At 32.5% G+C, this 23936-nt stretch overlaps 1 protein-coding gene across 1 annotated transcript; it reads left to right on the forward strand.

Annotated features, from left to right (window-relative positions):
- Positions 1–19472: 19472 nt before the first annotated feature.
- Positions 19473–20138, forward strand: LOC149417286 (uncharacterized). The gene has a single exon (XM_089640571.1). It carries the CDS (start codon positions 19473–19475, stop codon positions 20136–20138), a length of 666 nt encoding a protein of 221 aa, XP_089496697.1.
- The last annotated feature ends 3798 nt before the right edge of the window (positions 20139–23936 follow it).

Raw genomic sequence — 23936 nt, forward strand, 5'->3', positions numbered from 1 at the left:
GTTACCAACCTTGATGTGAAGAAGACTTATTCTGTGGAAAAGTGAAAAGTTCTTTGGCTTCATATTCAAAATTAGGAAAACAAAAGAAAGTTTTTTTAAACTAAATATTCAATAAAATATCAAAAAAATGCTGTGGCAGGTGACTACATCACAAAATACTAAATAATTAAGGAGATCACGGAGAAACGGTGGGCAATGTTGTCGTACTAAATAAGATTATGAAAGGAACATTTACTTGATTATGGCACGTTCTAAGGGTAGACAAAGAAATGAATATCATGTATACAGAAAACATGACGCGAAAATACATGTGCAAGAAGTCGGAGACTTCTCGAGAAGACGTTTCACGAACAAGTGAATCAAATACGTGAGTCGGGTTATTTCAAGGGTCGGAATAGTAAAATTATTTATTAGAAAGCTCCGCCGTTTTACTGTTGATCAGAAGTACAGAGTCCAATTTCTATTAATGATAAATATAAAATAAATATATTTGACTGATATAAATAATGCCGTAAATTTTTTTGATTATCACTCCAAGGGCGCTGTACAAATATATACACTGCATAATACATATTACTGGCTTACAAACAAGATTCATAATAATTACTTGTGAATTACATCTAAGACCTTTGTATTTTGACTCACGACTAAGGCTTAAACTACTGACTTAAAACTAGTGACTTGCATATAGAATTTATATCTATTGACTCACGACTAAGGCTTATAATTACTGACTTAAAATTTGTGTTTTAATGACATACATATTTACAACTGTGGCTTAGAGTTAGATATTTAAAAATAACATATTTACGTTTAAAATTTAGATATGTTTTGGCCGTATTTTTAGTTATAAGACCGATAAGTTAATAACAGTAAAAAAATAAAAATAAACAAAAAAAAATTGTAGGTATAGGGCAAGAACAGGTAACCTAGATGTAGGTTATTGCTCTCATTCAAATAAAAAAAAAAATAAGGATTGTATACAAACATAATAAAATATTCTACATATTATTTTATTTTATTTTTTAATATTATTAGCACCAGAAGAAAAGGAAGTTCTAAAATATATTTAAAATATTTAGGTATTTTCGTAATTCATTTTATAATACTCGTTCAAAAATGCGCTAAATGGGTTAGCTGGTTTTATAAAAAAGCATAGATATCTAATGAAGATAAATAAAGCCATTATTGATGAGAGAAAAAAGAATTCTATGGCATTTGTCATGAAATGAATTTCCTGAAAGTTGACATTCAACCCCTTCACATATTTTTCGTCAGGAACTGAATATTTAATGTTTACTGGTCAAAAAATAGCAACACCGAACATTAATTTTGGTTGGTTAAAATTCTTAAGAGAAGGGGTTAGAGATGGTCAGTTCGGTTCTCGTTCTATGCACAGCTTAACAGCTCTCTTGGGTTTTAAATGGTAGGTTGTAGATAACGGACACTTGCATGGTTTTGAATTTTGAATATCAAATCATTATAATTTAACTGAATTTTGGAAATTGTATTTTAAAATCGAATTAAAATTACATAAGAATAAATGAATCCAGTGATTTTCGGCGTTTCTTCCCGGCTACAGTAGTACAATGCGAAGGTCAAAATAAATTTAATTGTTTTTCACTTATTTTCTGAAATAAAGGTCTCCAAAAGGAACATTTTTATAGCAAAAGAGATTGTTTTATTTACAAATATTCCTGTGTTTTATGTATCTCCATTTCCTTTCTACTGAGGAGCGGTGATTTTCGAAGTCTGCCATCAACGAACTGAAAACACGGTAAATAACTCCCAATTGAGCTAGTGCGGGGAAGTATGAGTATTTGATAATCAATTCATAATTATAAGAAATAAAAGGGTTCGAAACTCGTTTCTTAATGTAAAATTCCCTGGAAGTAAAACAATGCAAAACATAAAGGTTTTATTTATTCATCTTTTCACTCAGAGAAGTGGCACTATAAATAATATTGTCATATACTTCTTCTATAGTCTTAATAAATACGTCTTACGTAGCATTTTGTGAATGAATCTGAAAATCTTTTTGCTTTTCAACGGACCAAGGAATCGAGTTTCTACATAATAATATAATAGACCCTTTGGTTTGATACTTATTATTCTTCAAATAATTGTAAAAAGGTTAGCAATGACTAGTAATGAGATGCTTAGACGTGACATTGAAGGTCTAAATTCGAGAAATTTGATAAAGTTTGTTTCTTTTCATGTAATCCACACGTATCAAGTCCGACAAATTATTTTGATCTCTAAACTTTGGAATGAATGTACGTCCAAGGAGTAGTTTTCAAAGCCAGCGAAGCATGGTGAAAGTAAAATTAAACCTATTGTGTTTCAACGCTGCAAAAGGTAAATCTAGGTAGATACCCTGTATAACCTAAAACGGTATGATTTTAAAGTATACTAATGCAGATTCTACATAATAAGCGAAAAAAATTGCTACAATAATTCCAAGGTTTAGAGAAGGAGCGAAAAATTATAAAAAACATAAAATTTATTAATTAATTCAAGATGTCTAACATAAACAATATACATATTAGAATATAACCATATTAAGTATTAGAAAAAAATAACAATACTATTGATGCCTTCGACCAGAAGTGCAGTGTAACCAATTTTTAAAACTTATTAAAATTATTAAACAAGCATTGCTAAGAATTTACTTTAAAATACACGAAATTAATTTTGTGTGTGTTTTAAAAATATACCAAAGTTTTATGGAAGTATGTTTATTTGGGAGATGTAAACATCAACATGAAACCAATTTAATAACAACATGTAACAGAAAAACCTTCATAATTCATCATTTTTGATGGCCTTTCTAGCAAGCCGACGCGACGGTAGCAGGTTCAAATTCCGGCATGCGCAAGTAAATTTTATTTGATTAATTTGTATTAGTTCACAATTTATTCAATTAAAATAATATATATTATACTTAGGGCACATTCTGGAGTTAAGGATAGTTTCAGTATCGCCTTGGTTTAAGACCACCATTGAGAATTGAAACGATGCTGAATTGGCTTTTGCCGTGTTTGGTGACCAGATCTGAATAGCCAGGCACTCCCTTACCTTCTTATTTTCCTTCCCCACTACCTTAAGCTTCAAAAAATACCCCAACCGGGGATGCCATAGTCTCACAGGCTTTGATGGTTGGGAGCAGTGGAGACTACGTTTGCACATAAAAAACAAAAAAAATAATGATAGGATGCTCAAAAAAGGGGAACAGTGGAAATTCAGTTTGGTCATACAAAATTAAACAAAATGTCGGTAGGTAAATGTTTGGCATGAGTAAATTATTGTTTTGAAACTTATATGATACAAACATCTGTACAAGGTTAAACCTTAGATAATGTTAATAAAATCTTATATTACATCTCTATTTTAATGAAGTTCATTGAAATAAAATTTAATTAAATTATTTATTTTTTCTAAGAAGTAATTGTTAATTAAATAACCCGCCCCTGCCGACAGATCCTATTGAAGGGAGGAAATTATCAACGTTAATAATTCAAAACAGGTTTTAATCGTTGATCGTAGGAAGGCTTCGTTAATTGAAAAACTTCATTAACACCTCCGGATAATAACTCTAATTCGTGGAAGTGAGGGCGTTTCCGATAAAATCGGCTTTTATAATTTGTATGTCTTTTGAAATTTGTATTTAAGTAAGTTGGTTAGGCAGTAGAAGACAATACTTTAAATGGTATAAATGTATTTACGTTAAATCGAACATTATTATTTTTCTACGATCTCGTGGAAAATCTATGTGGTGCGGGAAAGATACAAAAAAATAGTATTTTTCCGAAATTTTATAAATATCCGTTAATTTCTAAATAGGCCTCAAAACTTTTTTTATCTATTTTTTGCAACACCGACATCGCGAATCACCGAATGCGATCAGTCGCTTGAGTGGTTGACTTTTATTTGATTTTTTGATATTGATTATAATATTGAATACTTCACGAATCTTATTGTATATTTATTTATCATTATTTTTGTATCAACATATGGTTGGGTTGTTTTAACCTTTTTCACATTTGATCGTCAATTAACGCCATTGTGGGTATATCGGACGTACAGAGCCAGTCATTATGAGATAACAAGATCTCAAGTTTTTACGATGTCCTTAATATTTTTGATAAAACCATTTAGATATCTGCGTCAAAATAAATATGATACTATAATATTATCCCATATCCTTAATGTGCGACTGCTATAGTTAATATTAATGGATTTTCGGCGCCACCATACATTTAAAAACTAATGTTTTTGTTTTGTTCAACACAGTGAAGAGATAAGGGTGATCGCTAATTACTCTCATTGAACATGTGTGAAATTTAATGTATAATTTTGTCCAATAAATAGAGAAGTAACTGGTACAAACAGTCACTTCTCATCCGAGAGTACTCGGGAAAGTAATACTTGTTTAATTTAATGTTTTCCTACTGCCCCTGCAAAAACTCTCAGATCAAGGTGTCAATGTGTGCCGGTGCCCTATTGAATTTGCAGTATTTGTGCGGGCTTCACTAACTTGGTCCCGTACAGTGGGGTTAGAGGGACGTGATTACAATTTCTTTGAATGTTTTATCAATGACCGATTTCCAAACTTTGTGAACGAATTGGTAAAACTAAATTAAACTTTCTTCTAGTATTTTCTGACTTCTGAGTCTCTTATCCGTCTCCGTCAAATTAATAATTTATAGTATTTTTATTTCATTAACTGATAAACCAACACCTTATCCATAGGTCATCCCAAGTGGTACTCTACGTTTGGGGACCAGGTCAAGGGTGCCCGGGTTTACGGGGTGAGGATTATCTTGGTCTTGGTGGGGGATACGTCTGCCCGTCTACTGTGTGATGGGACAGATTTGGAGAGACCGGGTTAAAAATATCTTTTTACCTCTCCATCATGACTCTCTCAATACATCGCCTTACATCGCAGTGAGAGGGATGAATTTAAACGTCCGTCACTCCTGGACACACTGACTCTTAATTTCTACTCACTCTTCATACCATTTTCCTTCCCAGATCTTCCTCTTTTTATTTTATTTAAAAAAATCCTCCAAAAGCATATCCAAAAGTGACAAAAGGCCTGAGGGACATTATCTCCCTCAGAACCCCCTGAGTGGTGCTAATGTGAAAATAAAATAATAAAATTTGTCAATTAAAATGGCAAAAAAATAACTATTATTGGAGGTTAAAGCCACATACAAGTATAATTTTTTTCCATTTATTTCTTGAACACAACCAACACCCTCCCCCTAATATTTTAAAATTAAAAAAAAGGCCATTATAAAATATCGGTATATTGGACCTATCTCGATAAGCCGTCAAGCATTATTGGTCATTCTTTTATGTTAGACGAGAGATCGCATTTATTTTAAAAGTTGAAACGGCCGAGAGTTGGTGTGTAACGAAGACCGTGAATTTGTCAAAATTTTCGTTAGAAAATAAGTCAAAGAAGCGACCGGTTCTCAAAAGACCAACATCACCCGTGAACGGGTGTTCCGCTCGCGTAAGTCGAGTTTCACGCACGTGCACCGGTGCACCGAAAATCAATGCTGCTAGCTCCTTAGAGCACCCTCCATTAAAATACCTGTAAAACAAACTCAGCATGCCTACATTTCGTCGTGCATTAGAGATGACAATCGGTTAGTTAATAATTGATTGTCAACCAGATTGATCTCCCTCCTTTTCCCAGAATCAGGTTTATTAAGTATTGTGGGGCTCCAGCTCATAGGTGGCTCCCAAATTCAATTGTTGGCCCTATTTGAGATTTTTATAAGACTAATTTTATAAAATAATAAATCACTAGTAAAACCATCATTTTGAATAACTGGTGGCCGCTTAAGTAATTACCGCGCTCCATCCAACTAATAAAATAATAAAACATTTCAAGTAAAATACGTTTATATCAAAAGGATCAACTTACAAAGTAGTGAAATCACTAATATATTACTTTTGAATATTCTGTTTTTACTAAGGGCGGTGATTTTATTTGTGGGAACCAGAGTTTGATGGCATTTAAGGCTGTATTCAGATCATTACACGCTTGGGAGCCTCCTTACCTATATACAGGATGACAAAGATCGAACGACTTGACTTGTATGGCGCTTGCCGTTTGACAGAATCTGTGTCGTGACAGATTATGCTCCTTTATTCAGATTTCCACTTTGGTCATACATGCGAACGGAATCCGGATGGAATAAACTAATTCGCTTCCGAGTTATATCTGCTTTTTGAAGATACTTTATTTTATAAAATATATTTTTCTTGTTAACAATGTAGGAACTTAAAATAATTCATTTATATATACTACCAATATTGTGTTGTATATTAAGGGTTCATACAATTTTTTATTCTAAATCAACCTGTACCCGGAGTTGCTAGGGATGTGAGTGGTTTATTTACGCTGGGGGGTTAACATAATTACTACGAAAAAAGTTCAAATACACAATGTACTCGAAGCAACAACAAAAACTTACTACAAATACCGATAACACATACTACGTTTGGTCAACGAAACTTAAAATACTTTGCGACAATACTCTACAACATTCTTCCAGACAGCATAAAGCAATGTGATTCACAAAAAAAATTCAAAGATAATGTAAAAATTTGGATCAAAAATAAAAATAGGGCCTTCACCGGTGCATTCACCCAAATTATTCAAGTCACCACATTATTGAGCGAATACCTCTTAATACAAGTATAGGTATGTTCAAAGGTATTAGAAACTAGCACGAAAAATTCTGCCTCAATACAGCCTAGCCTAGTGAGGCGGTGTTTGAGAAACCTCAACTGTTCTTTTATTTTCTTTTTACCTTCACAATATTATGTTTGTATTTTTCTGTTAATTTTTAAACCTTAAATATATAAAAGTTACAAATCAATGTATACCATAATATGTAGGTATAGTTATGTGTAAAGTTTCCTAAATAAATATATTATTATTATTATATATATATATATATATATATATACATCTTTAGGACATAGGTATATACTATCGGGGACTTTTCTGTATGCCTTTTCAAGATAATTCAGTAGTACACTATTTTAATATATCTCACAAGGTTTAGCCAGCGTTAAAAATGTATTGCCCGAAAAAATATTTTTACGACTTGATTATAAAACATTGCCTTTTTTCTACTTTTTATAAAAATAATATGCATGTTTTCTACATGTTAACCTTTCGGAATAAATTCTCTAAATGAAAGAGAAAACCCTATCGAATACCGTTTCGTAGTTTAGAAGAACTAAGCGCACAAACAGACAGACGCGGATAGCAACTTTATTTTATACTATTTAGATATAGTGATAAAGTCTGTGACCATTTTGTATTGAATGAACTTTTTAGTGGGATAATTTTAAAACAACAAAATTGAAATAAAATAATGATTAGTCACATTTTTTTAAAATTGGTGACTTATTTTATTTGAACTACTAATCGATATGATACATGAAAGTTGTGAATATATTTGAGTAAACGTAGCGAATTCCAGTTTTAACTCAACTGTCTCACATTTCGTCTTTCTGTAAATTTGTTTGTAAGTTCTGTTTCTTGATAGTGGCGGTATTAATGGTTCAGTAAAGATTATTTTTCCAAATGTGAACACGTCGTTTTTATTTTGACTTTCTTATTCACATATTTTTCAATATTGTGGTACCTAACTGCCTGAAAAATGTTGGAAAACAGAATTGTCATTGAGATAGTGAGGTTTCTTTGAACAAATTGTAAAATTTCTTATTTGATAACTAAAAAATGTAACATAAATTATATTGTTTACCATTGTAGGTACGTATTTAACTAAGTACCTACTTACAAATCTTTCAAATCAAATACCAAAGATTTTTTGTATTTTCTTTAATTAAAAAAGAGAAAATTAACAGAAATACTAATATATAAATTTAATAATGTAACACATGAAGTTAGATTAGACAAGGTTAAGTCCAGTGAAGTGGAGTAACGTTTTTTAACGACTGAAAATAAATAATATTGAATACTCAAATAATAATATACCGTCCTAATATTACAATTTTTAATCGTTTCCTCTTTGGTGTTTCAACCTTATGCAAGGTTGAATCAGTATCTAAAATTTTCCTAGTTTAACATAAATTACTTCCGTACTTGACTTCTTCTTGTTGCCCCGTAGACTAGCGGAGCTTGGAAATAACTAAGATAGTACAGCCTTCCACAGAACAAAAGATAAAAGTTGAAGAATTTCCGTCTCATTTCCTCCAGTTCTTTCATCAAGGCAAATTTTCATATACAGGGTGTCCGGGGTCAAAGTCCGGGGGCGAAAAAATTAATAACTTTTTCCGAAATTTTCCAACAAAAAGACATACCTACTTGTTCGAGGAACGAACAAGGGTTGGGATAACCGTACTTTAAAGGGCTATTCTACACAGATAAAGCATAAATGAAGTGTATGGCTTGTGACAGGCGAATGCGAAAACACAATTCGTCAGGTTAATTCACAATCAACTTACCAGGTGGCAAATGAAATCTGCATGGTGAGACTCATCTGTCAGCACTGGGACGGTGATCGTGGTTCGTTAGCACTCGTTATTTTAAATTAAATAGCGATAAAATACGTATTAAGTGATTATTCCGATAAACAACCGGCGATGGTGTACACATTGGTTTTGACAGGACGAACGGTTTTGTGCGAATGTTCGGCTCACTGCCCTCCGTGGTTATAGCTGACGTGTGTGAATTTAAACTACACAGTTCAAATTCTGACCATACGATTGGTTAGCACACGGCCTGTCAAAGCAAACGGCGTGACGGAACACTACTAAAAATCCTTAGTGGAGGTACACACTTACCCGATAAATTCACTGGGTGCTTATCGAGCGCGAGACTGGTGACGTTGTTTATTATTTTCCAGTGGCGCGTAAACCCAGAGTTCGAAGTTATAACAATGTGCTTCAAAATCTTCTGTTTTATGATGTTTTAAACCAAATTCGAAGAACAAAGAGAATTGCACTAAAATAATAATACGAATGTACACTTTTAACGATAAAAAATATTAATAACTTATTGAACACTGTAAATAAATCACAGCTGTTCTGTTACCATCTGGAAGCGCGGAAAGGGGGAGTATCGGGTGTTAGTTCTAGGATCGTCTTTATGATCGATTTCTAATGATCCAAAAGAAATAATAATGCAGTACGCACAATCCGGCGCAACTTTTCGTTTGTAGCTGAAAAGTACATCTAAAAGTTGAAATTTAAAAAAAGTTATTGATCTTTTTTACTTCTACCATCATGTAGAATCACCTCCCGAAGTAACTGCACTTTCACCCTGGACATCCTGTATATATAACGGTACACGAAGAAAACTTAATGATATTAAATGTTGTTAATTTATTAAAAATCTTTTTCGTTTTCCTGTTAAAATAGTACTGGAGGCCTATAACAAATGATGATGATCTTCAAAATACTAATATTTTCACATCTCGTCCATTACATTTATTCAGAAAAGCCCACATGCGTTGAATACATGCTCAGATATATTCTGAATAACTCATATCATATTAGGAAATGGTTGTGCAGACATATTTTTAACATATTATTGATGATTAAATTAAAGCCGTCCCCATTTTTCTCCGAGTGTGTATAATATATGTGTAACATAAATATGCATTGTCTGCTATTTTTCAGCCCATTTGATTGTGAAGAGAATCTCCTAACACATGTTACTAGATGTTTAAATAAAATACTAATAGTATAGTCTTTTCTGCATGTACATGTACATGGAAATATTATTATTATAGCGCTATAACGGAATTTTTATTTTAAAGGAAGTAAAATCTTAAATTTTGGTTTCACGGAAAACTTTAAAATTTAAACTGTTTAAATACTGCAGCCCCACGTTGGGCGCCAAAAAAATAGTTGCTTTTAAGTTTCTTTATACATCTTATTTTATTGTTACTGTGACCGTTCTAGTAGTAATATCTTTACGAACTTTGTAATCCATCAATGTAAATAAATAAATCCAAGTATAACGTAACCGCGCTGATTTTCCAACAGCGTTCTGTGCCAGTGACAGGTAAATATTATCATCATAACATACCAACCCCACGTTCTAAACCTCACGTTTTGTGCCAGTGACAGGTGAATATTATCAACATAACATGCCAACCTCACATTCTGTGCCAGTGACAGATGGATATTATCATTATAACATGCCAACCCCTCTCAAACATTGATATTTAAATAATATCAGGAATGGAGAGGCTACCCGAAATTTTCTCACTATCGGTACTTACGTAATAGGTGACCGCTATTGCAGAAAAAAAAATGTCAGCCCCACGTTGAACGCTATAAATCAGTATAGATTTTATTTCCCCAGGATAACTAACTTACGGTTGATTTTCGTCTATTATTTTGTAATCCGTCAATTGTACTTAATTATAATCGAATATTAGGTATGTTTACCATGTTGATTTCTCAATATTGGTGTGTGGCAGTGTGGCGGTGTCAGGCAACCCGATGACCGCAGTTTTAACCTCACGTTGGGCCCCAGTAGCTCACAGCGGTGTTAATTACCAGGCCTGCCGCGGTGACGGTGAGTGCGGCGGCGTTGATGTGTCGCAAGAGCCGGCCATAAATCCCACGGAGCTGGAAACTGCGGATGAAGGATCAGTAATTAAGCCAATCTACGATATCGAACTACCACTAGCTACTCCGGTGGATTCGATGCCGACCAATTCTTTGAAAGAGGATTTTGACATAGTCCAACGAGATGCACATACTATCTACGTCTATTGAATTTGTATCATGACCTTACTTAACTGTTCATAATCTATTAAATTTAATCACCTCAGTTATAAAAAGTTATAATAATTTATCTGTTCTTTCTTATTAACTTGTTTTTAATACTTTTTTATTTAAACTTCCGATTTAGTTGTCCGGGTTAAATCTTCCCCAAAGGAAAAACTTAACCCTTCCACTCACTTTTCCACAAATGATCATCTAGTCAATCAACATTATGTAAGTGCATTATATAAGCAAAATAAATACAAAACAATACAAGAACAACATGTCAAATCACCAGAGATCAAATGGGAAAATAATTCACCGTCTCCAGATATTTTCATATCAGAGGGTTCGGCTCGGTAGAACTTCTAACAGGGCCTATAAATCCTACTGATCCCTCAACATAAATATTTAAAAAATCTTTTGTTATCCTACATGTATTCAAAATGACCGACATTTGCATCTTTATATATAATTTTTTTGATAGATCTAATACGCCTAAATTTTTAATTAGAGAGCTAGGTATAATGCCAGTAGCCGAAATAACGAATGGTAATATTTTTATAGTCTGAGAATGCCAAATTCTTTTTATTTCATTTCCTAAATCTGTGTATTTTCTTATTTTTTCACTAACAGATTTTTGAATATTACAGGAATTTGGAATAGCGACATCAATGATATAAGTTATTTTTTTTTAATTTTGTCATGTAAAACTATATCGGGTCTATTATGACTAATCGCTCGGTCTGTTAGTATAGTTTTATCATAATATATTTTATAAAATTCGTTTTCTAAAAATGAATTTGGTTCGTATTCATAATATGGTACTACATTACGCCAGTCAATCAAGTTATGTTTAATTACCAAATTTTGGTGAATTATTTTTAAAACTTGATTGTGCCTAAATGTATACTCGGACGGTGCTAATATAGAACATCCCGATATAATATGTTCTATAGTTTCCGGAAAAGTCAAACATTTTCTACACAAATCATCAATTTGATTTGTATCTTTGATTATATGCTTTCTATAATTTTTAGTATTAATGACTCTATCCTGAATGGCAAGCATAAATCCTTCTATTTCTGCGCTCAACTCTCCAATACTCAACCATTTGTTTGACGAAATTTTGTCAACATATTTGCTGTTTTTTTTTTTTTTTTTTAAACTTCCGATTTAGTTGTCCGGGTTAAATCTTCCCCAAAGGAAAAACTTAACCCTTCCACTCACTTTTCCACAAATGATCATCTAATCAATCAACATTATGTAAGTGCATTATATAAGCAAAATAAATACAAAACAATACAAGAACAACAACACGTCAACTCACCAGAGATCAAATGGGAAAAAAAAATTCACCGTTTCCAGATATTTTCATATCAGAGGGTTCGGCTCGGTAGTACTTCTAACAGGGCCTATAAATCCTACTGATCCCTCAACATAAATATTTAAAAAATCTTTCGTTATCCTACATGTATTCAAAATGACCGACTTTTGCATCTTTATAAATAAATTTTTTGATAGATCTAATACGCCTAAATTTTTAATGAGAGAGCTAGGTATAATGCCAGTAGCCGAAATAACTAATGGTAATATTTTTATAGTCTGAGAATGCCAAATTCTTTTTATTTCGTTTCCTAAATCTGTGTATTTTCTAATTTTTTCATTAACAGATTTTTGAATGTTACAGGAATTTGGAATAGCGACATCAATGATATAAGTTATTTTTTTAATTTTGTCATGTAAAACTATATCGGGTCTATTATGACTAATCGCTCGGTCTGTTAGTATAGTTTTATCATAATATATTTTATAAAATTCGTTTTCTAAAAATGAATTTGGTTCGTATTCATAGTATGGTACTATATTACGGCAGTCAATCAAGTTATGTTTAATTACCAAATTTTGGTGAATTATTTTTAAAACTTGATTGTGCCTAAATGTATACTCGGATGGTGCTAATATAGAACATCCAGATATAATATGTTCTATAGTTTCCGGAAAAGCCAAACATTTTCTACACAAATCATCAATTTGATTTGTATCTTTGATTATATGCTTTCTATAATTTTTAGTATTAATGACTCTATCCTGAATGGCAAGCATAAATCCTTCTATTTCTGCGCTCAACTCTCCAATACTCAACCATTTGTTTGACGAAATTTTATCAACATACGTTTGGTTGAGATAATTGAAGTGTTTTGCGTGTAAAATTTTATTTGACCAGGAATCTAATAATTCCTGGTTGGGATTTATAAAAATGTTGGCATTCTCATCGTATAAATTTAAAGGTGTAATATTTCTATCTGCCTTGCAAATTATTTTGTGCATTTCTGAGCTATGAGCTTTCCTATGGAAAAAAGTTCTTAGCATTTCTACCTGATTATGTTTCAAAGAAGTTATTTTGACTATACCTCTACCTCCTAAATTTCTAGGTAAATTAACTCGTTCTATAGCTGAATTTGGATGATGGCAATTAAACTTTGTTAGCGTAGTTCTAATTAATCTTTCTAAGTTATCTAAATCTGTATTAGACCATTTAATTATGCCAAATGAGTACGTTAATAGAGGTATTGCCCAAGTATTTATTGCTTTTACTAAATTTTTAGCAGATAGATTGCATTTTAAAATTTTCCTGATCCTATTGTGAAATTTAATCCTAATATCATTTTTAATACTACTATGGTCTAATCTATTTGATTGTGGGTATCCTAAATACTTATAAACCTCATCCCTTTTCATACTAGTAATTTGGAAATTTCTAAATATACTCTCGTCCCCATCTACAATTTTGCCTTTCTCTATATGGATCGTTCTACATTTATCTAAACCAAAAGTCATTTTGATATCATCTGAAAAGTTTTTAACTACCTCGATCATTTTCTCTAAATTTTGTTCAGAATTCGAAAATAATTTTATGTCATCCATATATAATAAATGCGAAATTGTACTACTCTCCCTTGTATTACCCTTAACTTTTATTCCAAACTTGCTTTTAATTAACATTTTAGATAGAGGATTCAATGCTAAACAAAACCAAAGAGGACTCAATGAGTCTCCTTGAAAAATTCCTCTTTTAATTGAAATGCCCGGTATTACTATTTTCTTACCTTTTAAATTGATAAGTAAATTGGTATTCCAAAAGGACATAATATTTTCCAAAAAGCTAATAATAATGGGGTTAATTTTATATATATTTAATACTTTGATCAGCCACGAGTGCGGGACACTATCGAAAGCCTTTTGGTAGTCTATATAGCAAGTATGTAAATTACGTTTTCGAGTTTGAATCTGTTTTAGAATTACAGAATCAATAACTAATTGTTCTTTACATCCCATATGTTTTCTGCGACAACCTTTTTGTTGTTCAGATAAAATATTTTTTTCATCTAAATGAGTATATATTAAATCTGTTAAACAAGAGGTCAAAATTTTGTATATTGTCGGTAAACATGTAATGGGTCTGTACTGAGAGGGATTATTAATATTTTCGCTTTTGGGTAACATATAAGTAATGCCCTTAGTTAGAAAATTTGGAAAATTTTGTGGTTGACTGACAAATTTTGAAAGATTTTTTGCCAAAAGAGGATGTAAAGTAGTCAGACGTTTGTACCAAAAATTATGTATCCAATCGCAACCCGTGGCTTTCCAATTATGAGTATTTTTAATAATTTTGGTTAACAATTCAACCGATATATTAGAAAAACTCATTTGTTCAATGCCTGAAAAATTGAGTTCTTCATTTTCTATCCAGGGAGTTGACTCGTTATGTATTATATCTTTACTCCAAATTTTAGTCCAAAAATCGCGCATATCTGATTCAGATGGCAATGGAATATTATTATTCGAAATAATATTTTGTTTATCGTCAAGTTTGGAATAAAATATTTTTTCATTTTTCTGGAATAATCTATTATTATTTTTTTTATTATACGTATAATTATATCTTTTTAATCTACTAGCTTTTACCCCTAATTTTTGTTTTAATAAATCCAATAAATCATTGATTATATTTTCATTATTATGACTATCAATGTTATAACCAAATTTTCTACCAATTTCATCTACATGTCTCAAAATTTTCCTACTTCTATTTCCATTTTTATATTCTATTACTCTAGCTATGTTACTTCTTAAAAATACTACATCATTTTCTAGTCTGATCTGCCATTCTGGTTTACTATAACTATATGATCTATCGTCAGAGGATAAAACAAAAAATTCTAGCTAAAATCTAAATATCTATATTTTAATAGCTTTAATAGTGAAGTGAAGTTATACTAATTAATATTTCGTGCCAAAATGACTACACGAACTGCAAAAACACTAAATACTACGGACACCCAACTCCTCCAACTTCTTGACAAAAAGTTTGAAGAATTTAAGGTACAATTTCTGGAAATCATCAGAAACGAGTATAAAGAAGAAATCGAGGAATTAAAAAATAAAATATTAACTCTAGAAAAAAAAATTGATACAAAAAAAAACAACAACCTTGAAAAAACTCTGGAACAAAACGCCGTAATACAAAGTGAATTTAAAGAATTACAAAAACAATTGGATGCTAACGAACAACACGCACGCATTAATAACATAGAGATCATTGGGATACCAGAAAAAAAACAAGAGAACCTGACGGAGATTATCAAAAGGATCTATTCAGAATTAAATATAGTAAGCGACGACATTGAATACGCCACCCGAGTCACCCCCAAGGAGAAGATTGAAGGAAGACCGCGGAATATTATAGTAAAACTAAAGGGCAGGAAACAGAAAGACGAAATCATAGCAGCAATCCGGACAAGAAGGGGCCTAACAGCAGAGGATATTAACTTTAATGGAAAACAACGGATCTATATAAATGAACATTTAACTCATAAAAACAAAGTACTCTACAAAAAGGTCAGAGAGTTTACCAAAATTAATAAATTCAAATTCTGTTGGATCAAAAATTGTAAAATTTATGTAAGACTTAATGAAAACACAAATCACCATTGCATAAATAATTATAATGATCTAGAAAAACTAAAAACATACAATATTTCCATCAACTAACTTTCCAGCAACTTTATATTAACTGCACTATATACTTAACACAATGGAATCTTCAGAATTATACTATCAAAACTTAAGAGGTCTCAGAACCAAGACACATATTTTTCTTCAAAATGTATTATTAAACAACTATGACATTATATGTCTCAGTGAAACATGGCTTAACAATTCAATCTTTAATGAGGAACTTTTCGATCCACGGTACCATATTTACAGACGAGATAGAGATTATCATAACCTCAATCAAAATGGTTATGGTTATGATATGATTTATATGCACAATATTGTTTGTATTCTTATGGTTACCAATGTATCGATAATCTTTTATTTTATATAAATTTTAGTTTTTTTTTCCCCTTTATTTTTATTTTTGTTGTATTATTTTGTTCTATTATTTTATACAATTCTTTTATTTTATATAATTATAACTTCACATTTCTCATAAATTTAATTATTTCTTCTAATGCTGTCTTACGTAAAATCACAAGGAGGAAATCCGTAATTGGTTTTATTTTGGCTATTTTACTTATGTACAATCTGTAAAAATGTAAACTGTTGATTTTCCCAAAAATGAATAAATAAATAAATAAATAATTTAATTCCTAACTTATTACAAACAGTAATCGCACTAGCGTATACTATTGTATGAAGATCTAAAAAACTAATTTCTTCAAATATGATTTTTGGTAAAATTATGTTATTTAATTCAAAAATTAATTTAGATAATTTCTTTGACGTATGCAATTTCGGTAATTTTGGTCTAACTGTTGGCTCTACATCTATATATCTGTTTATATTATTATGAAGTAAGTTAGCTAATTCTACTATATTTTCATCAACAAAGTTTAAATTTGCAATGTTGATTTCCTTAATATTATAAATAACGTCTAAGTTATTTGAATCTACTGTAATATCATTGGACATTTCGACTAGAATATTATCCAAACTATCTACATTCAATGCATCTGATATGACATTACTTGTGTTAATTTGTTCTAAATTATTTCCTCTTTGCAATCTATCTGCTACTTCTCTTTTAATCTGTTCTAATGTGACTACAGAAATTAAATTATTTTTGAAAATAGCTCGCTTTTGGTCTGCTAATCTTTGTTCGCTTACTTGGGCAATCGGATAATTTTGTGAGAAAAGTAAATGTAATTTTTTCCTGTATAACAACATATCTGTTTCTACTTTGGTTACATAAAAATATGAACGAACAATGAACATATTGACATCGTTCGTCCATTTCATACGCTGTCTAGTAATACCTGCTTTTGTTTTTTGGGGTCTTAGACTATCCATGTTCATCTGTACAGATGACATAATAATCCCCTGTTCATCTACGTTGGTTGCAAATGACATTGTCATTTTGCAAAACAACTTGGAGATAATTGTATCTTTACTACTACATTCCAGTAACCAAATCAATAGATAATTTTCAATGTGACTAAATTAAATATTCTAATCAAACTACCTTTCGACATAACAAATCTATAATTTCCAATTCAACTACCTTTCAACATTACGAATCTATGATATATTATATTCCAGAAAAACGTTATCAACATAAAAATATACCATTAAAATATATTTTTATTTTTTTCAAATGAATGTCAAATATTGTTGTTTACCTTGGTTACTGGGGTCCTCAAAAAATTTTTATTTTTAAATCCTATTTATTTACCTAAATATCCTATGGCTTACTGGCAGTTTATTTAATGCGTTATCTGATATACTCTTCTTTAAATATTTATATTTTTTGGGATCAAAGCTAATTCTTTTCTATCTGATATTACAAAAAATAATCAGAGAGCAAATGCAAAGTATATGCCTAAACTAGCGTTGCTAAGCGATTATTATTATTATCTATTATTATTTATTATTATTATTTTATTATTATTTTATTTTATTATATTTTATCATCGATTTCTAATGATCCAAAAGAAATAATAATGCAGTACGCACAATCAATGTTTGTTTTTTGTTGATGTTTTTTTAATGTTTTTCACAATGTTTGTTGAATTTACATTCGTATTATTATTTTTCTTATTTGCTGTGTATTCTATTTTTTTTCTATTTTTATTAAATATTCTAGTTTACAGGTTATCATTGATTATAATAGATTACTTATTTATTAATCTATAAAGTGGTTTAAAACAAAAAAAACTTTTTCATTTTGTAAAATATTTGTTATTTATTTATTTGAGGAACATAAACAATCTTAGTAATACAATATACATAAGAGGATAACAAAAAACAGACCAATTATCAATGTTCATAGATAGATATTCAAACAAAGCCTGGGAGGATATTGCCGACACATTGTTCGAAAATATTTCAGGAGAAGAAAAACAACAACTAGGTTTGTTTACTTTCTTATTTTATTATCTGAATGCCTACACTACAGGACGTAACAAAGCCTTTTTAAGTTAAAATATACACGAATCTTGCCAGGGCACGCTTCCAATAGGGCTCACAAAGTACTCAGCAAAATGTTCTCGCAGAGCGTGTCCAGACCTGTTTGTAGGTACAGTTGACAAGTCTACCATACCCTCAATTGTAAGTGTGTCTTCAATACCGACAATACGTACTTGTTGTACCAATTAATATTCATTGAGCACTTAAATATTTTTGGAATTTTAGTAAAAAGTAACTGAAATTACGGTAAAATCAATCACCATGTACAATATTTTATTTTTATTTAAACCACTGTTTTAAATATCCACATACAAATAATAATGCCCACGCACAGGCCTCGCCTTTGTAGGATTTTTTTGTTTCTCTCTTTTATTTTTTGTTATTATGTTTGTACCTGTATATATATGTATCAAAAAAAATTTCAATAAAAAAAAAAAAAAATACGATAACCATCGCGAATTCTTATAAAGTTGTGCAAAACGCAGCATGCTTTAACTATATTCTTTGTAACATCAAAACTCACATTAACAAGCGTATGAAATACTCTGAACTTGTTTGACATTATACCAAATGTCGATTCTATGTATCGTCTACTGCGGCTCAGTCTATAGTTAAATACTTTTTTCTTGTGGGTTATATTGGATCGTGCATATGGTTTCTATTTGATATTCCAAATGCACCATCACCCACAATTATATGTGCAACTGGAGTATTTGTTCCAGGCAGTGGCTTCGGTCCTGGAATATTTAAAGTATTTTGTTCGAGGCTCCTGTATAGTGTACTATTTTGGAATATAGTCGTGTCCGAGTTTTCCCCATATGTTCCAATGTTAACATATGTAAAACAATAATCTGCATCGCACATAGCTAGGAGAACTATGGAGTAAAAATTTTTATAGTTGTAGAATATTGATCCACCACCAGTTGGATTTACGATTCGGATGTGCTTGCCATCAATAGCTCCGATGCAATTTGGAATGTTGGTCTTTTGCAGAAAACCGTTAGCAATATTTTGCCACATATCAGGTGTAATTGTTGGTATGCATTCATCGTATAGTGTTTCCCATATTACTTTACACACTTCCTTCACGATCTTACTGATTGTTGCGATTCCCATCCTAAATGAGTACTGCAAATCTGTATATGTTCGACCCGTAGCAAGAAATCTGAAATTAAAAAGTTTTTATTATTTCAGGAAAACTGGTCCAACAAAGGTGGAAAACAGCAATGAAAAAAACGCCTTCTGGAAGTGCTGCACGAAAATTCAAAAAGTACATATATTATGACGAACTAAGCTTCCTAGCTTCAACAATTGACAATGAAGTTGATGAATCACTAAATGAAACCATGCCCTCTCGTCCCCTTCCCTCACCCTCAGTAAATATAGATAATACGGCATCATCTTCAGAAAATACTCAAGATTCTGATATGTTAATGCAGCAAGTTTTTTCAAACACGCAACAGGGTGAGCAGAATGACCGTGATGTTGATTCAGCATCAACACAAAGACCTTGGCTGGAAAAGAGAAAAAGAAGGGCCCCGAAAACTAATCCAGAAAATTCTCCATTTGAAAGAGAGTTATTAACTTTACTAAGTAATCAAACACCAGATCGTGCCGCTGATGACCTGGCTTTTTTTGCTTCTTTAGGTCCAATTTTAAAAATGTTTGATGTAGGACAAAAGCTAGAGTTTAGATCGAGAGTGTTGCGCGAAGCCATGGATATTCGAAATTGCAACAGATCAAATAGCTCTTACTCCAATGACGAAAGGTTTACACGCGACTCGTATGCATCATCATACAATTATCAGACTAAAGGTGGCCCAGGGTACGAAACCAACGAAGCGAATCCAGGTTACTCGGGTTATCAAACAGCTAGAGACACTGATGAATAATAATATTACCTATGTTAAATTACTAATAATAATTTGTTTGTTTTTTTTCTTTCTCCTTACCTTTAATATGAAACATTATAATAATAAACAGTAGTTTAACAATAAATATGTTTTTTTCTTACCTATACCAGAGATAATATATAGTTTAATACTATAATGTATGTGTGGTAAAACAATGTATAATCATGTGAGAAATGTGTATATCTGCAAAGAATGTAAGGTTGATGTAAGCATAATGAGTAAGATCAAGAAAGGGACCCTCAGATGGTTTGGGCATGTAGAGCGAATGAGCGAAGAAAGTAGTGTAAGAAGAATATACGACGCAAATGTGAATGGCAGAAGAAGCGGGGACGCCCAAGGAAGACATGGTACGATCAAGTGAATCAGATACTTGAATCGGGCCATGTCAGAAGTCGGAATAATAGAAGAGAATGTATGAGACGATGTATGAATGTGAGTGAAGCAAAGAGTGTGTGCCAAGACCGAGTTGTTTGGCGGTCCGTCCTCTCTGCCTACCCCTGCGGGGAAACGGCGTGATGGTTAGTTAATTAATAATATTATATCTCTGCCTATACTTTACTATGATTAAACATTATGATAATAAATAAGTTTTTTTCCTACCTTAAAGTCACCATTAGTCGTTCAATCGGTGGTATAGGCACGCGTCGTAAGCTGCACTGGACCAGTTTATACTGTATCTTTGCCAGTTATTCGTCAAAAGTTCTCGTTGACATTCGAAAGTAATTAAAGAATTTGCTTTCGTCAGCCCTTAAAGTGCCATATAACAAGACAAAGTCTCCAGCAACGGCTCTCTGCTCAATCAATGGATGAACATGGAGTCTTCGTCGTCGCCGGTTTTTTATTTTTTTGGGATAGGTAGTACAAAGCAGCAATAACTAATACACTCCGCATTTTGGTCTTCGACTGTACAGTAAGGCGGTCAGTACAACACTGAAACGAGCCACGCTGAGCCTCAGCGCTGACGAACTACGCGCTGAGCTATGAGCGCTGACGGTGAGCGTGACACTAAAATCAGCCTTAGATAACCCGCTGGCCGCAATACCAGGTCATACACCACCCAAAATCCGAAACTCGACTACTCATCACCCGGCTACTTTAACTTTCGTTTGACGTAGGTAGATTACATATTCATAGTGTGATTTTTTTTCACCAAACCTATTACCGATCAACCCTCCCGCCATCAGGAACTGGTTCCAAAAGTATCTGGAAGAAAAATCAGTTCTTTGTTCTCTATGTAGGTCTCTTAGGCAACTATAAACTGGAACCACAATTTTTATTGTTTGTTTTTAGGGTGTAATGCCGTGTTGCGCTAACTCCTTCTTAAGCCGACGTTTCGGACAGCGTTGCAGTGTCCATCATCAGGGCAGATGCGGTAGATCCGAAGATGTGTAAATTTTGGCTGTTGAGCTTGTGCTTATTTGTTTGTGGCCTGGGCCCGTCCAAGTGCGAAATGCCAACGGAAGTGGCGACATCTTGTGGCGAATTCTAGAATTAGAAAACCGATTGACAGCGGTTAAAGTAGATGTACCCAGTATCAAGGTATAAGTACAATGGTTTTATATTGTATTATTATATGGTATTGGAGTATACTTAGACATGTTATTTGCGTTTAGCTTTGGTGTAGCCGTCAATTACCGGATACCAAGAGCTGTTGAGCTTAGCTCCGTCGTCTCTATTGATATTAAATGGATTTTTGTAGATTTCAATTGCTTCCATAATCAAGCGTGATCTATAAGTTTTGGGTCTTCCCAGGACCTCAGGAGCAGATCCAAAATAATGACCGGTTTCAATTAAGTGTTCGGCGATTGCCGATTTATCAGGGTGGCCAAGTTTACAAGCACGAAAATGTTCTGCTATCCTTTTGGAAATCGTCCGCTTTGTCTGGCCTATATAAACACGCAACACGGCATAACACCCCAAAAACAAACAATAATAATGCTTTTGGTCGTGAGAATCTAAAAACTTACCTGGAACCACAATGATTAAGTAGACAATTTTTGTCTGCCATGAGAAATTAATTTGAGATGTCATGCCCGGTATACAAAATGCATGCATCTTTGTATCTTCTATGGTTGCTCGCCACGCCACACCGGCAGCCGGCACCCGGATCGCGAAAGTAGATCGTGACACCCGGATGCTGACAATCTTTGGGCGTTCGCTTCGCCACACCGGCTCCCAGATCTCGAGACTATATCGCAATAGTGGGTTGCAAAAGTTGGTCATGAGATTGTGTCGCGAGACCCTGGTGCTTACAATCTATGTGCCTCGCCACTACGGCACCCGAAACCCGAGTTGCAAGAGTAGGTCAAGAAAATGGGTTGCAATATTTTTTTGGAAGCTTTTGAGCAGATTTCAATGAGCAGATCATTCACGATCGACCCAGAAATACTCTAATCTTCTATAATGCTGTCTAAACTTGACCAGATAATACAGTAATCTAATTATATTGTAAAACCGTGAGATTTTTTTCCTCGAACAAGTTTAGTGCAACTCAAATTATTGTTAAATTATTAGTGAAACCCCAATATAAAACTACCCTTATCTGAAATTCTAAGAAACCCCAATCACAATTGTAAATATTAGGTTCCATTGTCATTTCCACGAATGATCTATTGTCAAATAATATAAAGCGACCTTTCAGACTTCCCAAAAGGAACGGGATGTTCAATGCTACAAAAACACTTTGCCTTCAATATACTAGGTATACACGTACCTCAGTTCACCTGTTCTTTCATCTGGTCAAGTACATAAGTACTTGCATAAGATCTAACTATTTAAATATTGGACAAGTGAAGATATCCAGGAGGGTTTGGGAAACGTCCACTTTATCCATTTTGTTATTTTTGGCAAATTATTCCATGTTTGCAAAAACGTTTTGAGCGATTGCTTGCCGAAATGTGCCAAATTTATTTAACCTAAAAATATGTTATGAGCGGTAAAATCTAGGTGAGTTCATTGGCTGCAAACCGCAGCCAGCAGTTTTGTTCGATTCCATATTAATAAGTCGAGACATTGTATTTATTAAATTATATATAAGATGTTTGATATGATATCAGCTAACGATCCCAAGAACAAAGTGACGTGTTGAATCAGTGTAAAAAACAAGCGGGTATGAAACACCTAACTATGGGATTACTCTTTATCACCCAATTTGAAAATGTCAAAACATTTTTGAGACATACTTCGATTTTTTTCAATACATAATTCAATATAGTATAAAAGGGTGGAGTGTAAAACTCGTACACAACTCCTTTACATCGCACAAAAAATAATATTTATTAATAATTTAAATAATATTGACAACAAAAAAAAAACTGTCTTTCGTTAAAATTGTACCACCTACATGTAAAAGCCCTCTGGGCGTTAAATAAAAATAAAATAAAATAAAATATTAAGGAAACCTTTTTCATGTCCTTCAGAACACGTACCAGAATTTGAAGTTAGAAAATATAATAATCTGTTCTTATACCACACAAATTTATAATATATCTTTATTTTATTTTTAACAAACACGATAAATTAATAAATTCTTGCAGGGGATTTAACATTTTATATCTGGCAGAATATCAAAATTTGGAACGATACTTCAGTTTTTTGTTCATCATGTCTAAATGACAAACAAAACACCCTCACCGCACATAATCGCGATAATTCATTAAATGTCCATCACCGCAAAGTTTGATGTACAACAACAGATGTCCCTAATGTTCTGGATGTAAATATTATTCACCAATTCATCACTCCCGATCCAGTGACGTTCGTAGTACTGCCTTCACC

The sequence above is a fragment of the Hesperophylax consimilis genome, chromosome 15 (genome assembly GCF_061612785.1).
Source record: "Hesperophylax consimilis isolate HC1 chromosome 15, BYU_Hcon_1.0, whole genome shotgun sequence".
Lineage (NCBI taxonomy): Eukaryota > Metazoa > Arthropoda > Insecta > Trichoptera > Limnephilidae > Hesperophylax > Hesperophylax consimilis.

What these genes read in the sequence shown, in the direction of transcription:
- LOC149417286 (XM_089640571.1), top strand. Translation starts at nt 19,473, where the DNA reads ATGAAAAAAACGCCTTCTGGAAGTGCTGCACGAAAATTCAAAAAGTAC.